General features: G+C 42.6%; 1 protein-coding gene across 1 annotated transcript in view; it reads left to right on the top strand.

Annotated features, from left to right (window-relative positions):
• The window catches only part of LOC124605896 (arylsulfatase I-like), a 139,097-nt gene extending 117,716 nt beyond the window's left edge, over positions 1 to 21,381 (top strand). The window contains exon 9 of the mRNA XM_047137843.1: positions 20,906 to 21,381. Within this exon, the coding sequence (XP_046993799.1) occupies positions 20,906 to 21,381 (476 nt within the window). The remainder of the gene's footprint in view (positions 1 to 20,905) is intronic.
• Positions 21,382 to 22,303: the final 922 nt, after the last annotated feature.

The following is a 22,303-nucleotide window of genomic DNA, read 5'->3' as shown; positions in this document are numbered from 1 at the left end:
TCGCTTACAGACGTATGACACAAGTGACACCCAACCACCGGACCACGTTCAAAGTCTGTGAGTTCCACGGAGTGCCTCACTCTGCTCTCTCACGATGTCTAATGACTATTTGAGGTCGCTGATATGGAGTACCTGGCAGTAGGTGGTAGCACGATGCACCTAATACGAAAAACTCATATTTTTTGAGGTGTCTTGATACTTTTGATCACATAGTGTGATTACATCTTTGTCTCCTTAAAGGAATTCTTAAATAAACATCAGTTCAACACGTACAGTGCCAAAGATAACTAGCACTCACGATCCTTACAGAGTGTATTTAAAACAAACATGATTCGCATCTTCATAACGGTGTTAGAAGTACCATTACTATGCCACTGGCGCGAAACCTGAATAGACATCATCTTTCAGAAGTAGAAACACGCCCATCAACTTCGGTTTATGCCGCCAAACTCCACCTTGGCGTTGCGATATTTCTTTTTCGTCGGTGTGTATAATTGCACTTATATTTTCGTAAGAGAATATTCATTCCAACATTTCCTCTCTGCCCATAACACTCTTATTTAGAAGATAGTATAAAAATGGCTCACGCAGTTAAAAATCAATTGTCTGGTATTCATTTTGTTTTTCAATTTTTAGTTTCTATTCCCTTAAACTTAATCATATAGTTCATTGTTGCTGATGCACAATACGCAACGAATATACATATATCTATATGTATATTCTTATTTACCGTTATTTAATCATTATTACTACTCTTATTATTATCATCAATATTACTACGCTGACGCGCAGCTTAGTATCTAATTAAAACGTCTAACAACTTCAAAAATGTTAAGAAACTATACCTGATACGTAAGCAGAGAGAGTAGGCATAAAAGAAACAAAAAAAATTTTTAAGATGGAAAAAGTCCCTCTTGATCTCTCCCCTCTTCTATAGACCTAGCTTGCCCATCTGAGTATCCTTGCCTTGGGTTCTGCAACATCTGGTTCGTTATTTCTCCATGACTTCCACCTTCTTTCTTCTTCACGCTTCTCCTTCCTCACAAATCGGTCAGGCATCTCCCACAACATGTTATTTTTAAAAACGTTTACCATTTTGTCTGTATACTTCTCTATTGTCCATTGTGGTAGTAACACTGGACTCATTATTGCTTTATGCATCTCTTATTCGATTCCTTCTGAAAAGAATTTCATGATATTAATTTTCTGAGTAGCAATGACTCTCTGGATGCCGCTATAATCACCGCTTCTATTTATCGTTTGTCATAATTTCTGTTGATTAGTGCAAATCTCAGATACTTAAACTCATCTCGTTCTTCAAGCACTTGGTTATAAATCCTCAGGGCATCCCGTCTTTTCCTGTTATAATGCCTTTCCACCCTCATGAGTTGTGTTTTCTTCTCACTTACCTCTAACGAATTTCTTGCCAGATTTTCAGCCGTTATTGCTACATCGTTGGTTAAAGGGAGCTAGATTAATTTTTATTCCGTTCAAAACTTTTTCGTCTATTCCTTTTTTATTATGCTGTATAAGAGGGATGATATTCGATATCCTTTCCTGGCTCCTGTTTCTATCTCTGTATACCTTTCGAGCCGTCGGGTGTAAATCTGTACAGCATTTGTAATCTTCATTTCTACTCAGAACTTTCACATTTTCTTACGTATCTTTGTTTATATTGTCTTAAGCTTTCTAAAAATCAACAAATAAATTGCCATTATTTGGTTGTATTCTCAGTATAATGTTATGAGATCAGATGAGTGATGCATTAAATTTTAATAAATGCCATTTATTTCACATCTATTACCTGTTTTAAATATGGTTCCAATCTTTTCTGGAGAATCTTCAACAACTGGTAAGATGCCTCTGCCATTCCTGCACTATGATTCATCGTCCGTGAAAGACTCACCTTTCTGTCTTCATTCCACATGTTAGGAACGAGATTCCGTATAGTCATCTCAAGTTCTCCACTTCCATGTCTAAGTACTTCTATGGTAAGTGTTTTTATTGCGTCCACTGTCTGTCGGCGGTGCAACTAAGTGATCTACGTTCAGATATTTTCGTCGTTCAGCCTTTACTGTTCTTTGTTCTTCGCCGTTTCAAAGTTTCTCCTAGTAAAAGGAAATACACGACCGGTACAAGCCGAGATAACGATCTTACCTCAAGATTACTGATAAGGACATCTACTGCTTGGTTACACACGTGGGGCTCTTTGCTATTCAGACTCCCTGCCCCTGGGGAAGAAACAACCGGGAAATAATCAACAGGAGTCACACAGGTGATTGTGTCACGTGAGACAAAAATGGTGGGAACCTATAACCTCCCCTCTGAACCACTGAGGCTCATGCACCACATCCACAACTTCATCTTTTGTATCTGGGACATTTGTGTCGGAGGGGTTACTCTGTAGCAGGACAGAGTTGGGAAATGATGTGCTCATTTGTTTATAACAATATTACGTTACGTCACATCACATGAGTTCTATTTCATAACGTGAATGTTACGTGACACCAGCAGATATCGATACGTAAGTATTATCGTTTTTATGTATACACATCAAAAATAATTCTTGCGTCACCCCGGTTCCCGGAACTCCTGAAGGTAGACGTTAACTGCGGATATTGTATCACAGATACAGTTCCTTTGACTGTATCTGAGATGTCACTAAACTCACCCAAAGATGTAAAAAACCATGCATGAGCAGCGCCTATTAGACAGAGGGGGTCCGACAGCCGATCAGTTCCAGTCATTCCACCAGGAAGGAGGTACACAACTCGTGTTGTCTGTAGTTCAACCACGCCTACACGGTCAATACCGCGGTTCTATAGCGTCCGCATTTGTTACTTTGTGCCAGGAAGGGCTCTCAACAAGGGAAGTGTCCAGGCGTCTCGGAGCGAACCAAAACGATGTTGTTCGTACATGGAGGAGATACAGAGAGAGACGAACTGTTGATGACATGCCTCGCTCAGGCCGCCCAACGGCTGCTCCTGCAGTGGATGAGCGCAACCTATGGATTATGCCTAGGAGGAACTCTGAAACCAACGCTACCATGTTGAATAATGCTTTTCGTGCAGCCACAGGACTTCGTGTTACGACTCAAACTGTGCGCAATACGCTGCATGATGCGTAACTTCACTCCATACCTCCACGGCGAGTTCCATCTTTGCAACCACGACACCATGCAGCGCGGTACAGATGGGCCCAAGAACATGCCGAATGGACGGCTCAGTATTGGCATCACGTTATCCTCACGTATGCTTCCAACCAGACAATCGTCGGAGACGTGTTTGGAGGCAACCCGGTCAGGATGGACGCCTTAGACAGACGGTCCAGCGAGTGCACCAAGGTTTAGGTTCCCTGCTGTTTTGGGGTGACGTTATGTGGGGCCGACGTACGCCGCTGGTGGTCATCCTTAGACTGACAGTGCAACCATATTGGCAGCATATTGCCGAGGCCTTTGTTTTCATGGACGACAAGTCGAGCACCCATCGTGTACTTCTTGTGAACGACTTTCTTTCCAGATAACAACGTGGCTCGACTACAGTGGCCAGCTTGTTCTCCAGACATGAACGCTATCGAACATGCCCTTTTATGGACGACATGACCCGCTAACCACTCTGAGGTATCTACGCCGAATCTCCGTTGAGGAGTGGGACAAACTAGGCCAACAGTGCCTTGAAGAACTTGTGGATAGTATGCCACGACGAATACAGGCATGCATCAACGCAAGAGCAATAAAAAGGACGGAAATGATGTTTATGTTCATCTCTATTCTAATTTTCTGTACAGGTTCCGGAACTCTCGGAACCGAGGTGATGCAAAACGTTTTTTGATGTATTTCCCATATTTTTCATAGTTTCCCAAATTTTACATATGTTCTACTATTTACACTCTCTGGAGAGGTAGTATGCCTTTGCTTACAACAAAATGCGTTACTCTAGTATTATCTGTTAGTAACAATATTACGTGGCACCAGAAAAGACCTCGCCTCGATATACAGGGTGTTACAAAAAGGTACGGCCAAACTCTCAGGAAACATTCCTTACACACAAATAAAGAAAAGATGTTATGTGGACATGTGTCCGGAAACGCTTAATTTCTATGTTGGAGCTCATTTTAGTTTCGTCAGTATGTACTGTACTTCCTCGATTCAATCAACATGTGTGGGCTGACGAGAATCCGCACGCAATTGTGCAGTCACGTCATCAACACAGATTTTCTGTGAACGTTTGGGCAGGCATTGTTGGTGATGTCTTGATTGGGCCCCATGTTCTTCCACCTACGCTCAATGTAGCACGTTATCATGATTTCATACGGGATACTCTACCTGTGCTGCTAGAACATGTGCCTTTACAAGTACGACACAACATGTGGCTCATGCACGATGGAGCTCCTGCACATTTCAGTCGAAGTGTTCGTACGCTTCTCAACAACAGATTCGGTGACCGATGGATTGGTAGAGGCGGACCAAGTCCATCTCCTCCACGCTCTCCTGACCTCAACCCTCTTGGCATTCATTTATGGGGGCATTTTCAAGCTCTTGTCTACTCAACCCCGGTACCAAATGCAGAGACTCTTCGTGCTCGTATTGTGGACGGCTGTGATACAATGCGCCATTCTCCAGGGCTGCATCAGCGTATCAGGGATTCCATGCGACGGAGGGTGGATGCGTGTATGCACACTAATGGAGAACATTTTGAACATTTCCTGTAACAAAGTGTCACGGTGGTACGTTCTATTGCTGTGTGTTTCCATTCCATGATTAATGTGATTTGAAGAGAAGTAATAAAATGAGCTCTAACATGGAAAGTAAGCGTTTCCGGATACATGTCCACATAACATATTTTCTTTCCTTGTGTGTGAGCAATGTTTCCTGAAAGTTTGGTCGTACGTTTTTCTGTATATGTGAGTACTCTTAAGATTTAGGTATTTTTTCATACTTCTCGTGGTTTCTCCAATTTTACGTATTGTGTCCAATTATGTAACGACTTCGTGACGCTCTCCCAGGCAATAGCAATGCAGAATTAGATACCACAGGCTCTGAGGCACATCTCCCCAACTGGGAGCACCATGAAGGATAGGAAGAGGCAGAGTCTGTTTGTTAATAACATACGTCACATGAAGACTATTTGACTAACATTTCGAGGCACTAGGACATGTTAGATCTAGGCTGTTATGTAATTACCCTCCACAGTCTTTCCCACTGTACTCAATCATGCGATTTGAGTGTCAGTACTGCATCGCATTGTGTCACAACGTCAAGCCACGTCTGTCGATGTTATGAAATTGTCAGCCTTGGCCCCGATTTATTACTGGTGTATGACGTCATAGTGTTAGAAACGAACACGTTGATATAAACAGTGATATACACAATTCTACAAGCCACGATATTATATAAGAATTATCATACTACATTACTAAGTTATGTGAAGTCGTAGTTACTATTCTCATACCTCCAAACAACGATATTGTATATGTAGCACACCTATATGGAGAGAAAATCATGTCGTCGCAAGAGGGTACGCCATCCCCATCAAATTCCGACGTGTGCATGTGTAGCCGCGAACGCTGATGACTCCGGACACAGCGCCCAGCAATTACAGGGAAATTTGCGGTTGGTGCATAACATTGACGAACAAGATATCAGCCGCCAATTGTAATAACGGCAGACGCATCCCAAGGCGTTGGAGGAAATATCAAAGCCTGGTACTCATACAAATGAAGACGATCTCCTTACCTGGATTTCCTGGATAATACCGATACGGTACGGAACTTCTTGTACGATCGAGGCCATCAGGTACCGAATCAGAAAGATCCACGTGTTTAACATTACGGCAGGCTATCTCCCAAGGCGTGCTAGAGAAACCTCCACAATGCATGTGTAATCACTTCGCACATAGCAGCTGTTACAAATAACCCTCAGTTGTCCCGGGAAAGGATGCACCGTAACAGCAAAAACTGTTGCAAATTGTCAACTCCTTTATGCATAAACGTTGCTAACAGTTTAAGCGCCAAGCACATCCCACCCCACCGTCCTTTCTATTCGCAACAACCAGAAACATATTCCCATCCATTACCCTCCAACCTTTATACCTCTGATCTAATGTCATAATAAAAGAAACCTGCAAATATGAGCAACGTTACTATAAACCTTGTATGGTATGTAATTTGGACAGATCCACAGAATTTCAAGGACACACGCTGGACACCTGACACATTACTGTATTTGCTACGAAAACTTTCGTTGCGTTAATAATGCGTATCCCTCAGACGTGAAAGGAACTGGTGCAACAGACGTATCTGCCACCCTCCTCCGCAACGTTTTTATTTTTTATTATTATTTTTTTGTCATCAGTCTTTTGTCTAGTTTATTACGGTCCGTCACGAATTCCTTTCCTGTGCCAAGCTCTTCATCTCATAGTAGCACTTGCAACCTACGTTCTTAGTTGCGTGTTGGATCTATTCCAATCTTTGTCTTCTCTACAGTTTTTACCCTCTACAGTTCCTTGTAGTACCCTGGAAGTCACTCCCTGATGTCTTAACAGTTGTCCCATCATCTTCTCCCTCCTCCTTGTCAGTGTTTTCCATATATGCCTTTCCTCTCTGCTTCTGCGCAGTACCTCCTCATTTGTTAACTTACCAGACCACCTAATTCTCAACATTCGTCTGCAGCCCTACATGTCGGATACATCCGCTTTTGTTCTGTTCCGGTTTTCCCACACTCCATGTTTCACTACCATGCAATGATGAGTCCAAACCTAGATTCTCAGTAATTTCTTCCAAATGTTAAGGCTTATATATATGACACGTACATTTGATAGGTACAACTAGACTTGTCTTGGCGAGGAATGCCCATTTTGCCAGTGCTTTGCTGCTCTGCCTTTTAAAGACTTCTGCTTTTTACGTCCTCCACGTTCCATCCGTCGCGGGTTATTTCGCCGCGTAGGTAGCAAAATACCGAAACTTCATCTACTTCGTGATCAGCAATCCTGACGGAGAATTTCCCGCTGTTCTCATTTCTGCTACTTCTCATTACTTTCGTTTTTCTTACACTTGCTCTATATCCATATTCTACACTCATCAGGCAGTTAATTCTGTTCAGCAGATCCTGTAATTCTTCTGCGCTTTAGCTAGGGATAGCAATGTCATCAACAGATTTATCATTGATGTCCTTTCACCCAGAATTTTAATTCCATTCCCTGATTTCCAACACTGCTTCTTCGATACATGAACATTACGGCTGAAAGACGGCATTCCTGTATTACTACCTTTTTAATCCGAATACTTCGGTGTTCCTTTCTTATTATTCCCTCTTGGCTCTAGTGGATGTTGTATATTATCCCTCCTCTCCCTATAACTTACTCATATGTTCCTCAGAATTTAAAACATTTGTCATCATTTGACACAGACGAATGCTTTTTCCAGGTCCACTAATACTACGAACGGGTCTTGATTTTTCTGTAGTCTTGCTTCCCTTAGTAACCGCAACGACACAACTGCATCTCTGGTGCCTTTACCTTTTCTAAAGCCAAATTGATCGTTATCTAGCACATCCTCATTTTTTTCTGTTCTTCTGTATATTATTCTTATCAGTAGCTTCGATGCATGAGTTGTTAAGCTGCCTGTGCGATATCTCTCGCACGTATCAACACTTAATTCTGGCACGTATCACCTCTTGCAATCTTCGTAATTGTGTAGATATGTTTTGAAACGTCCCCTTTCAACAATTATACAGGACTGTGCTTAACCTGACACACAATATTTTTAGCGCAACGCAATCTGACTTTCAAAATTCCCTACTAAAGAATGGCCCTGACAAACATTAAACTATACCTTTCACAAATCACTTACCTCACAAAAATCTTCGCTGCTCAAGCTACTGCAATACAGCGAGCGCCACTACTGCCAGCTAAATAAAAGATTCAAACTACTGAAGGCACTAACTACTAATAGGGATAGTTAGCAAATGAAAGATATTAATAGAGAGCAAACAATGTATTTACCTTAATATCATCACAAGTCATAATATATATATCAGTTCATGACAAATTACAAACCTCCGCCATCTCTCTCCCCACATCCACCACTGCTGGCGGCTCACCTCCAACTGCGCAACGCTACGCGCTGTTCACAGCCAGCTGCCTAACACTACAATGGCGAGTATTACAACAATGCAAAGCAGCCACAGACTGCACACAGCACAGCCAGTGATTTTCATATTGAGCGCTACGTAACGTTGCCAATAAGAAAACATAAACAGCCTACTTACATAGAGAAAACATAAACAGCTTACTTACATAGCCCCCATGCTCCCCACAAAAAATTTTACAAATTTTTTTTTTGGGCAGTGGCCAATAATGATTTGATAAAATTTTTCATAATTACAATAACAAAGAAATCAAATGCACACACTTATTGATATTATGTTGGTCAAAAGCTCAAATTTTCTCACAGTCCATAAAGACAGTCCTAATCGTACATAACAGGAGAATAGCAGTGTTTTTCTCAAAGTCTGAGCAGTAAAAGAAAATGCACACAGAAGTAGTGGATTTCCATGCAGTCTTGAAGAAGTAGTGTTGTCCTTCCAACGGAAAGACAGTGCTGACTCTCGACATGCAGACAAGTATTGGTCCACAACAGAGCAAACCCACAGCAGAGTCAGTCGAAGTTTTGATGAATATTGGTAGGTAGGTCATCACAGAGCAGACCCACTGTAGTCCTGGTAGAGATTACGGTATTGGTGGGCCATCAAAGATGTAGACCCACTGTAGTCCTTGTAGAGACGGCCAGCAGCCATCTGTTGCAAATGTGCAGGTGCACAATCACCATCGAAGAGTCTTGCAGAGAATATAGCAAGTCCATAAACCACCACTTGTGCACTCACAACGTTTTTGGAATTGTCCTTAGAACCAGCAATGCTGTTATCCAGTCCCTTGCTGAATTATTAACACACGTGCAAACACTATCAGTCCCTACTTCTCACATATTGTCCATGTACTATGACCAACAGAAACGTGTGCAGTGAAATGTTACTTAATTTGAAGAACTGGTAACAATTACAATTTTATAACATGAGAATACAATAACAAAGGTACACAATACATCATTAAAAACATAACAATATAGATAACATTTGTAGTAATAGGGGCTTTACAAAAGAATAGAAATAGACATATACGTCAGTGTTACAAAAATAGTGACATAAGTACATACATAAAATAATGAGAATAGTTTTCGAAACATTAATTTCACACATGACCATTGAAACAGAACAGAATTGTAAACAACTTTACAACATATTATTAATGCAACTTATATTTGAGGATAACAGTATTCCTCCTCATAGTGAATATAGCTTAGTATTAGAAGAGAAAAAAAATTCTATGAAACAGTACACAGAGACAGGAAGAAAACAAATACTCAAGGGTACACAAACGCATAGTGGGATAACACCAATAGGAAAGGACAGGGTTCGTTTTCAGTGTAACATTTGGTACTGCAGTCCAACCCAAAACTTCATATATCTTTCCTCTTATTTCATCCTTTGTTTCCACCAAAAAAAATTCTAACTAAGCATGCTTTTTGTGTTTATATGTTCACACATTTCTTACCTCATTTTTATTTTCCATTATCTTACCTCATCATTTATTTCCAAGAAAATCCTACCTAAACCTGTTTTCTCAATGCATTTCTTCCAATTCATCGCAACTCATTCTCTTAGAGGCTACCCCCTCTTAAGCTAACTTAAATCTACTGAGCTCAGATGCTAAACTAAGTAACGAGGCAATGCAGCAGCACAAAACAATTAACACAAGCAGCAATGACAAAAAATACAGATTGGCAAAGCTAGCAGCAGCAAATGTAATAACTTATATCAAAACATGACATAGCTCAAGCAGAAAAAATAGTACACTAAAGATAACAATGCAGATAAGGGAAATGTATTATCACATCTTAATATCTATGTAATTAAAGTGGTGCACCACAACAACTGATTGTAAAAGGAAATATTACCATGTACTTGAAAAGAAAATTATGTGTTACTGTTACTAGTTCCTTCTCATTGTTCTTTCCTTTCCAAGTGCTCCTTTTTTAAAGAATGTGGATCATAAAATAATTATTTAATAGATCTGTTGACAGAAAGTGTTCACATTAGCAAATGCATTTCATTTTATAAAAGCAATGCTGCAACACAGCTGGAAACCAGATATCAAATGAAATAAGCAACTATGAAAAGCAAAGCATAAAAATATCATTCAATAGTCATGTGACACTTCATAAGTTAGTAGAAACTCTCTCAACTCTCGTAGAAAGAAGCTTGTCATAATCAGGTGTGCAGATGTAAAAATATTTCTCGTCATTTCATTAGGCATTTCAGTAAATATCATAAATTACGGGCTCCACAGTATGCTTTCAACAAGGAAATGTCAATAGCAAGGTTAATGGAAGTAATGAGGGTGTCGCATTTGAAATATTTTCTCTAAAGGAATGTCAATGGCGAGGTTAAAGGCCTGCCTTTTTTTTTCTACCTGTGCTTCCGGAAAGGCAAACCCTAATGGCTTGTTCTCCAGGTGTTTGACACAGCTGTGTGCCCACGACGCATTACGTGCAGGTGGTCACTTAACTTTCTTACGGAAATATTTACGACAGCAGTTTCCACTACAGTGACAGTCTCACATAAAAATATTTCACAGGTCAAGAATTAGCGTTGCAAATCTGTAGAAACAAAATCCTATAAATATAAGTGTCCAAAAAAATTTTCGCCGGCATTGTGATACAGTCACGCATTTACACACACATTTCATAACTCTTAAAGTACGATTCTTGGTTTCCAACATCCTTTTTCACAAGTCAGCGTCCCTAACCACTATTCATTACTCCTTACCTTATTCGTCGACACTTCTTCAATATTGCATCATAACAGATAAGTATCATAATCAAATAACTCATATAGCATCAGCCTATTAATCATAAACATACCTCAGCAGCATAATACACATCGTCGTCGTAAAAATAACATCATAACACCTCAGTCAAATCTCAAAAACGTCGTAGCTTCCTCCAATAATTAAAAAAATTCTCTGCTCATGTCAAAAGTGTCATCTGCCTCAAACGTACTTTAAAAATCATGAATCCATACCAAATACATCATTCAAAGCTCTCATAGTATCACAATGGTTCCAAAAAAAATATAAACGGTTCACACAGTACAGACAAAATACAATTTCGTAAGTGTGAAGTAATCCAACTCTGTAATTGCGTAAACATATGTCACTGATGTAATAAAAAAGTTTATCTATCAGAAGATTCCAGGTTCGAATCCTGGCAGGGTCGCCATATGAAACGTCCCCTTTCAACAATTATACAGGACTGTGCTTAACCTGACACACAATATTTTTAGCGCAACGCAATCTGACTTTCAAAATTCCCTACTAAAGAATGGCCCTGACAAACATTAAACTATACCTTTCACAAATCACTTACCTCACAAAAATCTTCGCTGCTCAAGCTACTGCAATACAGCGAGCGCCACTACTGCCAGCTAAATAAAAGATTCAAACTACTGAAGGCACTAACTACTAATAGGGATAGTTAGCAAATGAAAGATATTAATAGAGAGCAAACAATGTATTTACCTTCATATCATCACAAGTCATAATATATATATCAGTTCATGACAAATTACAAACCTCCGCCATCTCTCTCCCCACATCCACCACTGCTGGCGGCTCACCTCCAACTGCGCAACGCTACGCGCTGTTCACAGCCAGCTGCCTAACACTACAATGGCGAGTATTACAACAATGCAAAGCAGCCACAGACTGCACACAGCACAGCCAGTGATTTTCATATTGAGCGCTACGTAACGTTGCCAATAAGAAAACATAAACAGCCTACTTACATAGAGAAAACATAAACAGCTTACTTACAGTTTGTGTCGGGATGAAAAGCTTAGCTACCAAATACAATTCTACGACTACTGTAGGCGAAATTTGCCAGACATGTAACTCTAGCAACATTACGGCACAACAAGACACGTAAGCAGGTGTGGAAATAAACATATACGATTTTACCACACAAAAACGAGGCAGAGAATCTGTTACAAATTCGTAGATAGATTCCCCGTCGTCATGATACTGTAAAGAGTGACCTTGGAGATCAAGCACTGTATACCGATAGGTGTATCCTCCAAGGAGCAATTACTTACATGATTAAAAAATAGCGAACAACACACACACACACACACAATGACTGTCGGAAAAAATGGTAGCAGGTACCTGATAACTGTGCAGTTGCATCATGTTTATGACAATAAGGTGTGTGTCGCTGTCGAGCTAGGATCGCGACTTCTGCAAAAACCACTGTGAGCCTGCAGAGAGCCGTGAAACACACCTCTCCCGCACGTCCCAGGGGAAGGGCGTCTCACTGACTCCAAGTAACCGCGGCAAAAATCGTACGGAAACTGATAGAAGACCGGAGTCACCGAGGAAAGGTGCAGAATTCTTTTCCAACTGGTTTTGTTTTGTAACTAGCACCGTCACTGTCACAACGAGATAGGTGAAACAGTAGCTGAGGATCGCACAGCCGCCGCCGGTATCACCGGAAGCTGCGGACTGATAAAGATGACAGAGTGTACCGCTTAGCAGAGACCCTTAACAGCCAGAGGAACAAAAACTGAACTAAAACTAATTGGGATTACACTACTGTGAGTTGCTGCTTTCAGTGCTATTAACAAGAATCAATCCATACTTGCGCTCATTAGAACAGTATCATCAGATGTTGGGATGTTGACATTCTACCACGAATCCACCTCTCACATGCACTATGTGATCAAAAGTATCCGGACACCCCAAAAAAATGCGTTGTTCATATTAGGTGCACTGCGCTGCCACCTAATGGAAGATGCCATAACAGCCACGTCAGTAGTCATTAGACGTCGTGAGAGAGCATAATGGGGCGCTCCGCGGTGTTCACGGGCTTCAAACGTGGCTAGGTGACTGGGTCTCATACGTTTGTAATCGGGATTTCCACAATCCTAAACATCCCCAGGTCCACTGTTTCCCATATGATAGTGAATAGTAAACGTGAAGGGACACACACAGCACAATAGTGTGCAGGCCGACCTCGTGTGTTGACTGACAGAGGCCACCGACATTTGAAGAGGGTCGTAATGTGTAATAGGCAGACATCTATCCAGGAATTCCAAACGGCATCAGGATCCACTGCGAGTACTATGGCAGTTAGGCGGGAGGTGATAAAACTTGGATTTCATGGTCGAGAGGCTGCTCATAAGCCGTTAAATGCCAAACGACGCCTCGCTTGGTGTAAGGAGCGTAAACATTGGACCATTGAACAGTGGAAAAACGTTGCGTGGAGTGACGAATCACGGTACACAAAGTGGCGCTACGATGGCAAGGTGTGGGTACGGCGAATGCCCGGTGAACGTCATCTGCCAGCATTTCTAGTGCCAACAGTAAAATTCAGAGGCGGTAGTGTTACGGTGTGGTCGTGTTTTTCTTGGAGGGAATTGCACTGCTTGTCGTTTTACGTAGCACTATCACAGCACAGGCCTACATTGATGTTTTAAGCACCTTCGTGCTTGCAAAGCAATTCGAGGATTGCGATTGCATCTATCAACACGATCGAGCACTTGTTCATTATGCACGGCCTGTGACGGAGTAGTTACACAACAATAACATCCATGTAATGGACTGGCCTGCGCAGAGTCCTGACCTGAATCCTATAGAAGAGCTTTGGGATGTTTTTGATGCCGACTTGGTGCGAGGCCTCACCGACCGACATCGATATCTCTTCTCAGTGCAGCACTCCTTGAAGAATGGGCTGCCATTCCCCAAGAAACCTTCCAGCGCGTGATTGAACGTACACCTGCGAGAATGGAAGCTGTCATAAAGGCTGAGGGTTGGCGAACACCATACTGATTTCCTGAATTTCCGATGGATGGCGCCACGAACTTGTAAGTCATTTTCAACCAGGTGTCCGGATACTTTTGATCACATACTGTATCGTTAGAACTCCGGCAGCACGATGTATTTGATAACGAAGCCTAAATCAGGAGCCTCCTATTTCTTAGAGTGATGGTTGCAAAGTCTATATGTACAGTCAGATTTTATAAGGTCAATAGTACTAGGAGGAAAACGGTCAGAGTCAAAAGACAGCAACTTCGGTCATGTTTGCTATCGTGATTGGGATAAAAAAAAAAAGTAATTGCTATGACAACGTTCGCAGCGTTCCATTACTATCGGATCTATCACAAGACAGTTTTATAGACCATTAGAGCCCCTGTGGTTTTAAGTAGAGTGACACCGTATTACATTCTACCATTACCGAATAATTCTTTAAAGCTATAGTCTTCCATAACACGTGGACATCCAGCTAAAAAATATAATATATTTTCAAAATTAGGATCCATAAACAGGAAAGTCAACACGATCGATTCCATGTGAGCTAGTGTTAATTACCCGCATTAGACAAACTGCGGAATGATCTCGGTCATTTTAATAGATCTGCTCGACTTGTAGGCCTCTCCCATACGTATCAGGAAGGCATAATTTATTTTATACGGCAACCAACCAACCCTCTAGACCAGAAATGTGATTTTTCTTTGCATTCTTAGATTTGCTTTCACTAGAATGTTCCATACTGCTTTGCTTACGACAATGTATCACAAGACAGTTTTATAAACCATTATAGGCCCTTTTCCAATTGGGAGAGGGGGAACAATATGTTTCTAAAGCATACTAATTTACTTACGACAAATATCCAGCAGTGTTTCAAAAAGTAAATCTGTAAATTATTTGAGAAATTATTGCGTGCAAAACAACCGGTTGCCTACGACGGGAGGATCTCGCAGAATGGCAGATACATCTTTCGTCGATATGGACGAAAGTGGAATCAGCACTGACAGCATGATTTCATTCTCCACGAAACCACTACATCGAAAAAAACACTTCGTTGAAAAAAAAATTTAAATTTAAATGTACCATAAATAGGGTTATAAAATTAGAGAAACACCAAGCAATAGTATTAGGAGCTAATCTAAGTCATATAGATAAAAAATGTGCTATTCGTGTCGGCAACAGAGAGCCTTTTCGTATCGTTCATCAGCAAACGTCGCATGATTTGCCTATATTTTTTCAGTGCGCAATCAATGTGTTACTATTATGAAATGATACCACTTTACGCCAAAACCAACTATTTTTCACGATTACAAATACACATGTATTGCAAATAGTATGTATTGGGTTAGAGACTTCCACACCATTCGTAATAAAGTAACTTTACAGTTCCCTCATGTACACGTAGAACTAATCAAAGGATGGCAAATACGTCTTATCTCTGTAGAATGTCCTATCGTTCCACTAGCAAGGCGAATGTGCTACCAGTGGCCCTCCTGTATCTACTGGGCACAACTCCTCCTTTCGGCAGATTACGTCTGTGTAAAGACTTTTCGTTCTTTTCTTCTAAGTACATCTGTCATGCCATATCACTTATTCTGTACAAGTAACATCAAAATCCATGTACATAGACACAGGGGTTACTATGCAGCTGGACAACATTAGGAAATGATGTCCTCATTTGTTTATAACAATATTACATTAAGTCACGTCACTTGAGTTCTATTTCTTAACTTCAATATTACGTGACACCAGCAGGCATCCAAATCGGACAGATACGTAAATATTTTTACATACATGCATCAAAAATAGTTTTGCATCACCCTCGTTCCAGGCACTGATGAGCGACGTTGACTGTGGATTATGTATCACAGAGGTGTCACTAAACCCGCTCAGAGATGCAAAAAAACCATGCATGAACAGTGCCTATTAGACAGAGGAGGTCCGACAGCCGATCAGTTCCAGTCACTCCACCAGGAAGGAGGTACACGGCTCGTGTTGTCTGTAGTTCAACCATGCGTAGACGGTCAATACCGCGGTTTGATCGCGTCCGCATTGTTACTTTGTGCCAGGAAGGACTCTCAACAAGGGATGTGTCCAGGAGTCTCGGAGTGAACCAAAGCGATGTTGTTCGGACATGGAGGAGATACAGAGAGACACGAACTGTCGATGACATGCCTCGCTCAGGCCGCCCAATAGCTACTACTGCAGTGGATGAGCACCACCTACGGATTTTGGCTGGGAGGAACCCTCACAGCAACGTTACCATGTTGAATAATGCTTTACAACTCAAACTGTGCGCAATACTCTGCATCATGCGCAACATCACTCCCGATATCCATGGTGAGGTCCATCGTGGCCGAGCGGTTCTAGGCGCTTCAGTCTGGAACCGCGCGACCGCTACGGTCGCAGGTTCGAATCCTGCCTCGGGCATGGATGTGTGTGATGTCCTTAGGTTAGTTAGGTTTAAGCAGTTGTAAGTTCTAGGGGACTGATGACCTGAGATGTTAAGTCCCGTAGTGCTCAGAGACATTTGAACCATTTTGAGGTCCATCATTGCAACCACAACACCATTCAGCGCGGTACAGATTAGCCCAACAACATGCCGAATGGTCCGCTCAGGATTGGCGTCACGTTCCCTTCGCTGATGAGTGTCACATATGCTTTCAACCAGACAATCGTCGGAGACGTATTTGGAGGCAACCTGGTAAGGCGGATCGTCTTAGACACACAATCCAGCGAGTGCAGCAACGTTGAGGTTCCCTGTTGTTTTGGGGAGGCATTATGTGGGGCTGACGCACGTCGCTGGTAGTCATGGAAGGCGCTGTAACGGCTCTACGATACGTGAATGCCATGCTCGGACTGATAGTGCAACCATATCGGCAGCATATTGCCGTGGAATTCGTCTTTATGTACGGCAGTTGGCGTTCCCATCGTGCACATCTTGTAAGTGACTTCCTTCAGGATAACGACATCGCTCGACTAGGCTGGCCACCATGTTCTCCAAACATGAACTCTATCGATGCCTGGGATAGAATGAAAAGGGCCGTTTATGGACAACGTGACCGACCAACCACTCTGAGAGATCTACGCCGAATCGCCGTTGAGGAGTGGGACAACCCAGACCAACAGCGCCTTGAAGAACTTGTGGATAGAATGCCACGACGAATACAGGCATGCATAAATGCAAGAGGACGTGCTGCTGGGTATTACATGTACCGGTGTGTTCAGCAACCTCTGAAGGTCTCACTGTATGATGGTATAACATGCAATGTGTGGGTCTCCTGAGCAGTAAAAAGGACGGAAACGATATTTATGTTGATCTCCATTCCAATTTTCTGTATAGGTTCCGGAACTCTTGGAACCGAGGTGATGCAAAACTTTCTTAATATGTGTTGGATTACCTATAGCGTCCCTACCAATATATTCGTTTCTAACACTGTGATATCACACACTAGTATTGAGACATAAATCGGCACAAAGGCTGACTACGTCATGATATCGACACTACGCGATGTGGTTTAGTGTTACGCTGCGGCGCAGAGTTCACACATAACGCGCATCATTGTGTACAGTGAGAAAAAAAGTGGCGAATACGTTAAACTGACGGAAATTACATAACAGCCTAGCAGCGGCGTCTGCTGGTGCCTCGTAATATTAATCAGAGAGTCCTCAAATGACATGTGTTGTTATTAACAAACAGTCTCGGCATCTCTCTATCAATCAGGGTGCCCCCAGATGGCGAGATGTGCCTCACTGACAGTGATATCTAACTTTGCATTGCCGGCCGCTGTGGCCGAGTGGTTCTAGACGCTTCAGTCCGGAACAGCGCTGCTGCTACAGTCGCAGGTTTGAATCCTGCCTCGGGCATGGATGTGTAAGATGTCCTTAGATAGGTTAAAGTAGTTCTAAGTCTAGGGGACTGATGACCTCAGATGTTAAGTCACATAGTGCTTGGAGCCATTTTTGAATGCTGCATTGCGATTGTTAGGGAGAGCATGTTGACGTCGGCGTCACGCCGGAAACAGTCTTGCGAGATTGAGCAAAATAGGTAAAAATGTGAAAAATATGTAAAATTGGGAAAACTACGGAAAATATGGAAAAATACGCGGAACAGCGCACTTTTGCATATGTATGTAGTGAGGTCTCTGCCGTTGCCACGTAGGACTGATATTAACAGAGAGACCAGGAGAAACGAATTATAAAGAAATAGTGAAACCTCCTCCCTTCGGCCCAGAATGTCTCCTGTCATAAAAAAAGGAAATTCGTGTAAAATATTTAAAATTGAGGAAACGACGAAAAACATGGAAAATACGTCAAAATGAGAGTACTAGCGTATCTGATTGTGACATCTGCTAGTGTGACGTGGTTTAACTCAAGTGACGTCGTTTAACGAGATTTAAAAATCTCCCTATTCTGTGCAGCTGCAAGGTAACCTCTGAACGCAAGTGTTCCAGTGGTAGAAGATGAAAGTGTGAAAAGGGTGCACTTTCCTCACTGGTCCAGAGTGGAGGGAGGGGGCTCCTACTACTTCTATTTCTCGTGACACAACAGCGACGGTGACTCTCCTTAATCAGCTGCCGCTGGATCCCAACTGTGTGACTCGACATCGGATCTGCTTACCAGTAAACTTGATATAAGACCGGTCCTGTACTCATACCTACTGAATACTCCTTCCAAATTTCGGTACCTCTTCTTTTTCGAAAACTGTATTGCATTTTTTATCTTTAATAGCGTACATCCGTAGTAGAACTTCTACGGTTAAGAACCTCATTTAGCTGAAAAAATGTCTCGTATTCGCTCCTGTTAGCGAAAGCATTTGGGTAAGAAAAACCTACACTCGTGGCCACAGTGAAGAAAAACGTAACTAATATTGTTTATCTTCGACATCGTTTGGTGTGTATATGTGAATCAGTTTGGGCCATAGGACGACTACTCTTGGATAGGCCTTATCGTATCAGTAGATGCCGTACACTGCAGATAGTTGGCTGTTACCAAAGTTCGAAAGAAAGAAACATTCTCGTCATGTACAACGAATGAACTGGTAGCCGTCTCACTTTTTATAAAATTTCCAGCTGGTCATCCAACCAAATACCTACTGACATTGCTTGATCTCTCATTGGGTGTATTACAATACGATTCTGAAAGGTCACGACAATGGCACCTTATTAAAAACAAAACTGAAGATAAATGATATTAGCTTTATTCCTTTCTAACGGTATTCGTGGAAGTGGCGAGATTGGACTCAGCAAAGGTTGGGAATTTGTATGGGGGCTGATAACCGCGCAGTAGAGCGAGTCACAAACCAAACATCATCGTAATCATCTTCTAATGGTTTGCTTGGAAACAATATACCAAGTGAAAGTTTATAAAGAAACTAAATTCGGTAGTGGAAGGTTTGTTTTATAGCTGATCCAAAGTTTGATGACACGCGTCTCTGGATGTTTATCGTTAAGGGATGTGGACAACTGAAGAGTGCCATCCGCGCCTTTACGCACCCAATGGCGGATCGCACTTGTAGCAACCATCGGTTACGTCTGGCACAAAAGTTGATTGACCGAAATTCCACTCAGTTCAATCTGCGACAGTTTTCGTCATTGTTGCTTCGTGTTCGGCAGACAACTGTTGCGGGACAAACGAGAAACAAGTTCTCCATTTAGTCAAATATGTAAGAGCTAATGGGGACGGACGTACACGTTCGTACCTGCCTACCTCACGGAAACGTTGACAACATGATTGCGTCACTACAGGCGAAGCCCTGCCGCAGAATGGATCCATAGCTGCATTGCTGACAGCCTGCACGCTGTAAACTGTCGGCATAGAATTCTGTATAACTGGCCCAGGAAGTGTGCTCTTCCTCCACGCACAATAGTGAGTCTTGGTATATTTATAACTGTTCGGACAGGGGCGACTGACATAGTGTTGTGTACATAGTTCCGCGTAGTCAGCGCGTACACAACTTTCCACTAGAGCGCGCCCCGCTAAGCACAACAGCGCAGGCGCAGCGCTCGTCCGTCTCCGCACTACGAGATTGCGCTGTCTGAGAGAAGGACCAAATTCTTCTTCCGACGATCCGTGTATTAATATGTAACGCAGCCATTGAGATTGTTGCTAACGTAGAACCTTTTCTCCTCGCGGATCACACTCGCGCAGTGATACCTGAACGCTCGAGGTATTATAAGAGTGTACAGACCTTCGATTAGTCAGTCTGCATTAGTCTGTACGAGTCTGCATTAGTCTGCATTTGTCTGCACCAGTCTGTATTAGCCTGTACCAATCTATAGTCAAGTTTCAGTCTGCACCTAATAAGATTATCATATTCCTGTACACAGCCATGAAGAGAAATGTATAGACACTTTGTCAAGTATTAGAGATATGTGAACATAAGACTAACGTACCAAGACCAAAGGAACTTCAGATTGTCAATTGTAAACAGAATCCAGAATCAAGTTACGTAGTGTCAATGTTTTCTATTATTTTAATAAATGTGTGTGAAAATTAGTCAAGTTCTGTTTAAAGTTGGTCACCGTCAATCTGCTACTCTAAGCGTGCAAGTGGCATTTCTGTCGTCTGACCTAACGGCACACGATAAACACGCCTCGATAAGACCACGAGACATATTGCTGACACTCGCCTACTTCGTTAGAGCGACAAGTCAAATAATCTGATGGTGTGTGTACCGAAGGTCTTACAGTACGCACACCACACACAGTTATCGCATGCTGGCGTAGTTTGCGGGTTATTGTAACCTATACGTGGCAAAAAAGTGGTGAAAATTTCTTGCTGTGTGTTCAAGTATTTCTGATGCTCACGCAGCCAGTGCCTACATCGTCTAACAGCTAGCACGTGGTGCCTCAGTAAGAAATTCAATTAATAATACTTGCTTTTATTGATACGCATTCCTTTGGATACCAGCACTGTCGATCCACCGCACTTCAGTAGAGCCTTCCACAACTCCTTTAACAGATGGGTGTTTTATGTTCATGAAACAGGAGTCCAGAACAACGCCGCTGGTGCTGGCTACCTGGGCGCAAGTGGCGCGGAGAACAGCCGCTCCACGCCGGCCTACGGCCCACAGCAGGTGTTGGCCAGCCCGGCCGGTCAGGCGGTGTCCAGCGTGCTGGGAGGGTCCACCTCTCCTGAGGACATGCTGCGGCTGCGCGCCCAGGCCACCGTGTCCTGTCCGGACCGCCCGCAAACGCCACTCTGCCAGCTTCTTAACAGCTCTGACGTCTGCGTCTACAACATCACCCAGGACCCCTGCGAGGCCGGAGACGTGGAGGTTCCCGAGGAAGTCCTCAGCATGCTGCTCGAGAGGCTCGAGGAATTCTGGCAGCAGCTGACGCCCCAGGAGGAGTCCAACAGCCACCCAGACATAGCGGACCCTGCGCGCTGGAATTACACCTGGGTGCCGTGGAGCACGTGCAATGCTGACAGCTCCCACTCCTTCTGCAATGTCGTAGACTGAGAGATAAGGATGCTACATGATGCACTACAAACTATTATCACGCTTGTGGTGATTACTAATAAAATCAACATTACAAATTTCTCACTTGTTTGACCTTTTGCCTACGTCCCATTCCTAATCCATTATATTTGGAAATATTTCTATATGTGTTCCTTGCACTTGCAGCGCAAGATTGACTCCTGCTGGTCTAAGTTGGAATTAAATTTTATCCTGTGTGAATCCGTCTTGCATTATCACCGTAGCATATCTACCAAAATTCGCTGACATTTTACTATTACAGACCACACTGGACCAATATGAGTAGCTGCGCGTTGATTATAACAACCAGTACTCGGTAACAGCAGGTTCATTTTACAGTTATTAACATACACTCAAGTGCACTACGCTTTGTATCTGTTTTATTTTGTCATTGCATCGTCTGTAATAAATGAAGATTATAAAGGCAGTTATCATCGGCATGTCATTACCTCTCGCCTCTACCGAGATGGCGCTTCTCCTTCATCCAGCCCAAACGTCTGTTGGGTGCTGTAACCATTCAGGAAGGCATGCCCCTTCTAGTAGTTCTGTACATCATCCAAGTTTCACAGACACCATGCACGCAATGCAGCTGACGTACATGAGGAGATTAGTCACTAACACCTAGATTTCGATATCGACCATTTGGTCTTGTCTGATGCTTTACTGTTCAGTGATGTTGCCCTTCAGGTCCTGCAACATTAGACCACTGTGGGTCTCAAGTTAAGGTTTCCTAGACATCAACGAAATAACGTAAGATACTGCTAAATGTTTGCACAAGAACTTATCCCAGCTTAGTGAATAGCAGTATTACTCCGTGAAACACAGTGTGAGCCGTGGTAAAAATTGCTGTTTTGAAGAGCGCGCAGTGTGAAGCAGTCGCCCTCCGTTTCTGGCGCTGGCGTCG

This window comes from Schistocerca americana, chromosome 3 (genome assembly GCF_021461395.2).
Source record: "Schistocerca americana isolate TAMUIC-IGC-003095 chromosome 3, iqSchAmer2.1, whole genome shotgun sequence".
In the NCBI taxonomy this organism is placed as follows: Eukaryota; Metazoa; Arthropoda; class Insecta; order Orthoptera; family Acrididae; genus Schistocerca; species Schistocerca americana.
Note: the sequence above shows the minus strand (reverse complement) of the source record. Positions and strands in the feature narration are given on the sequence as shown.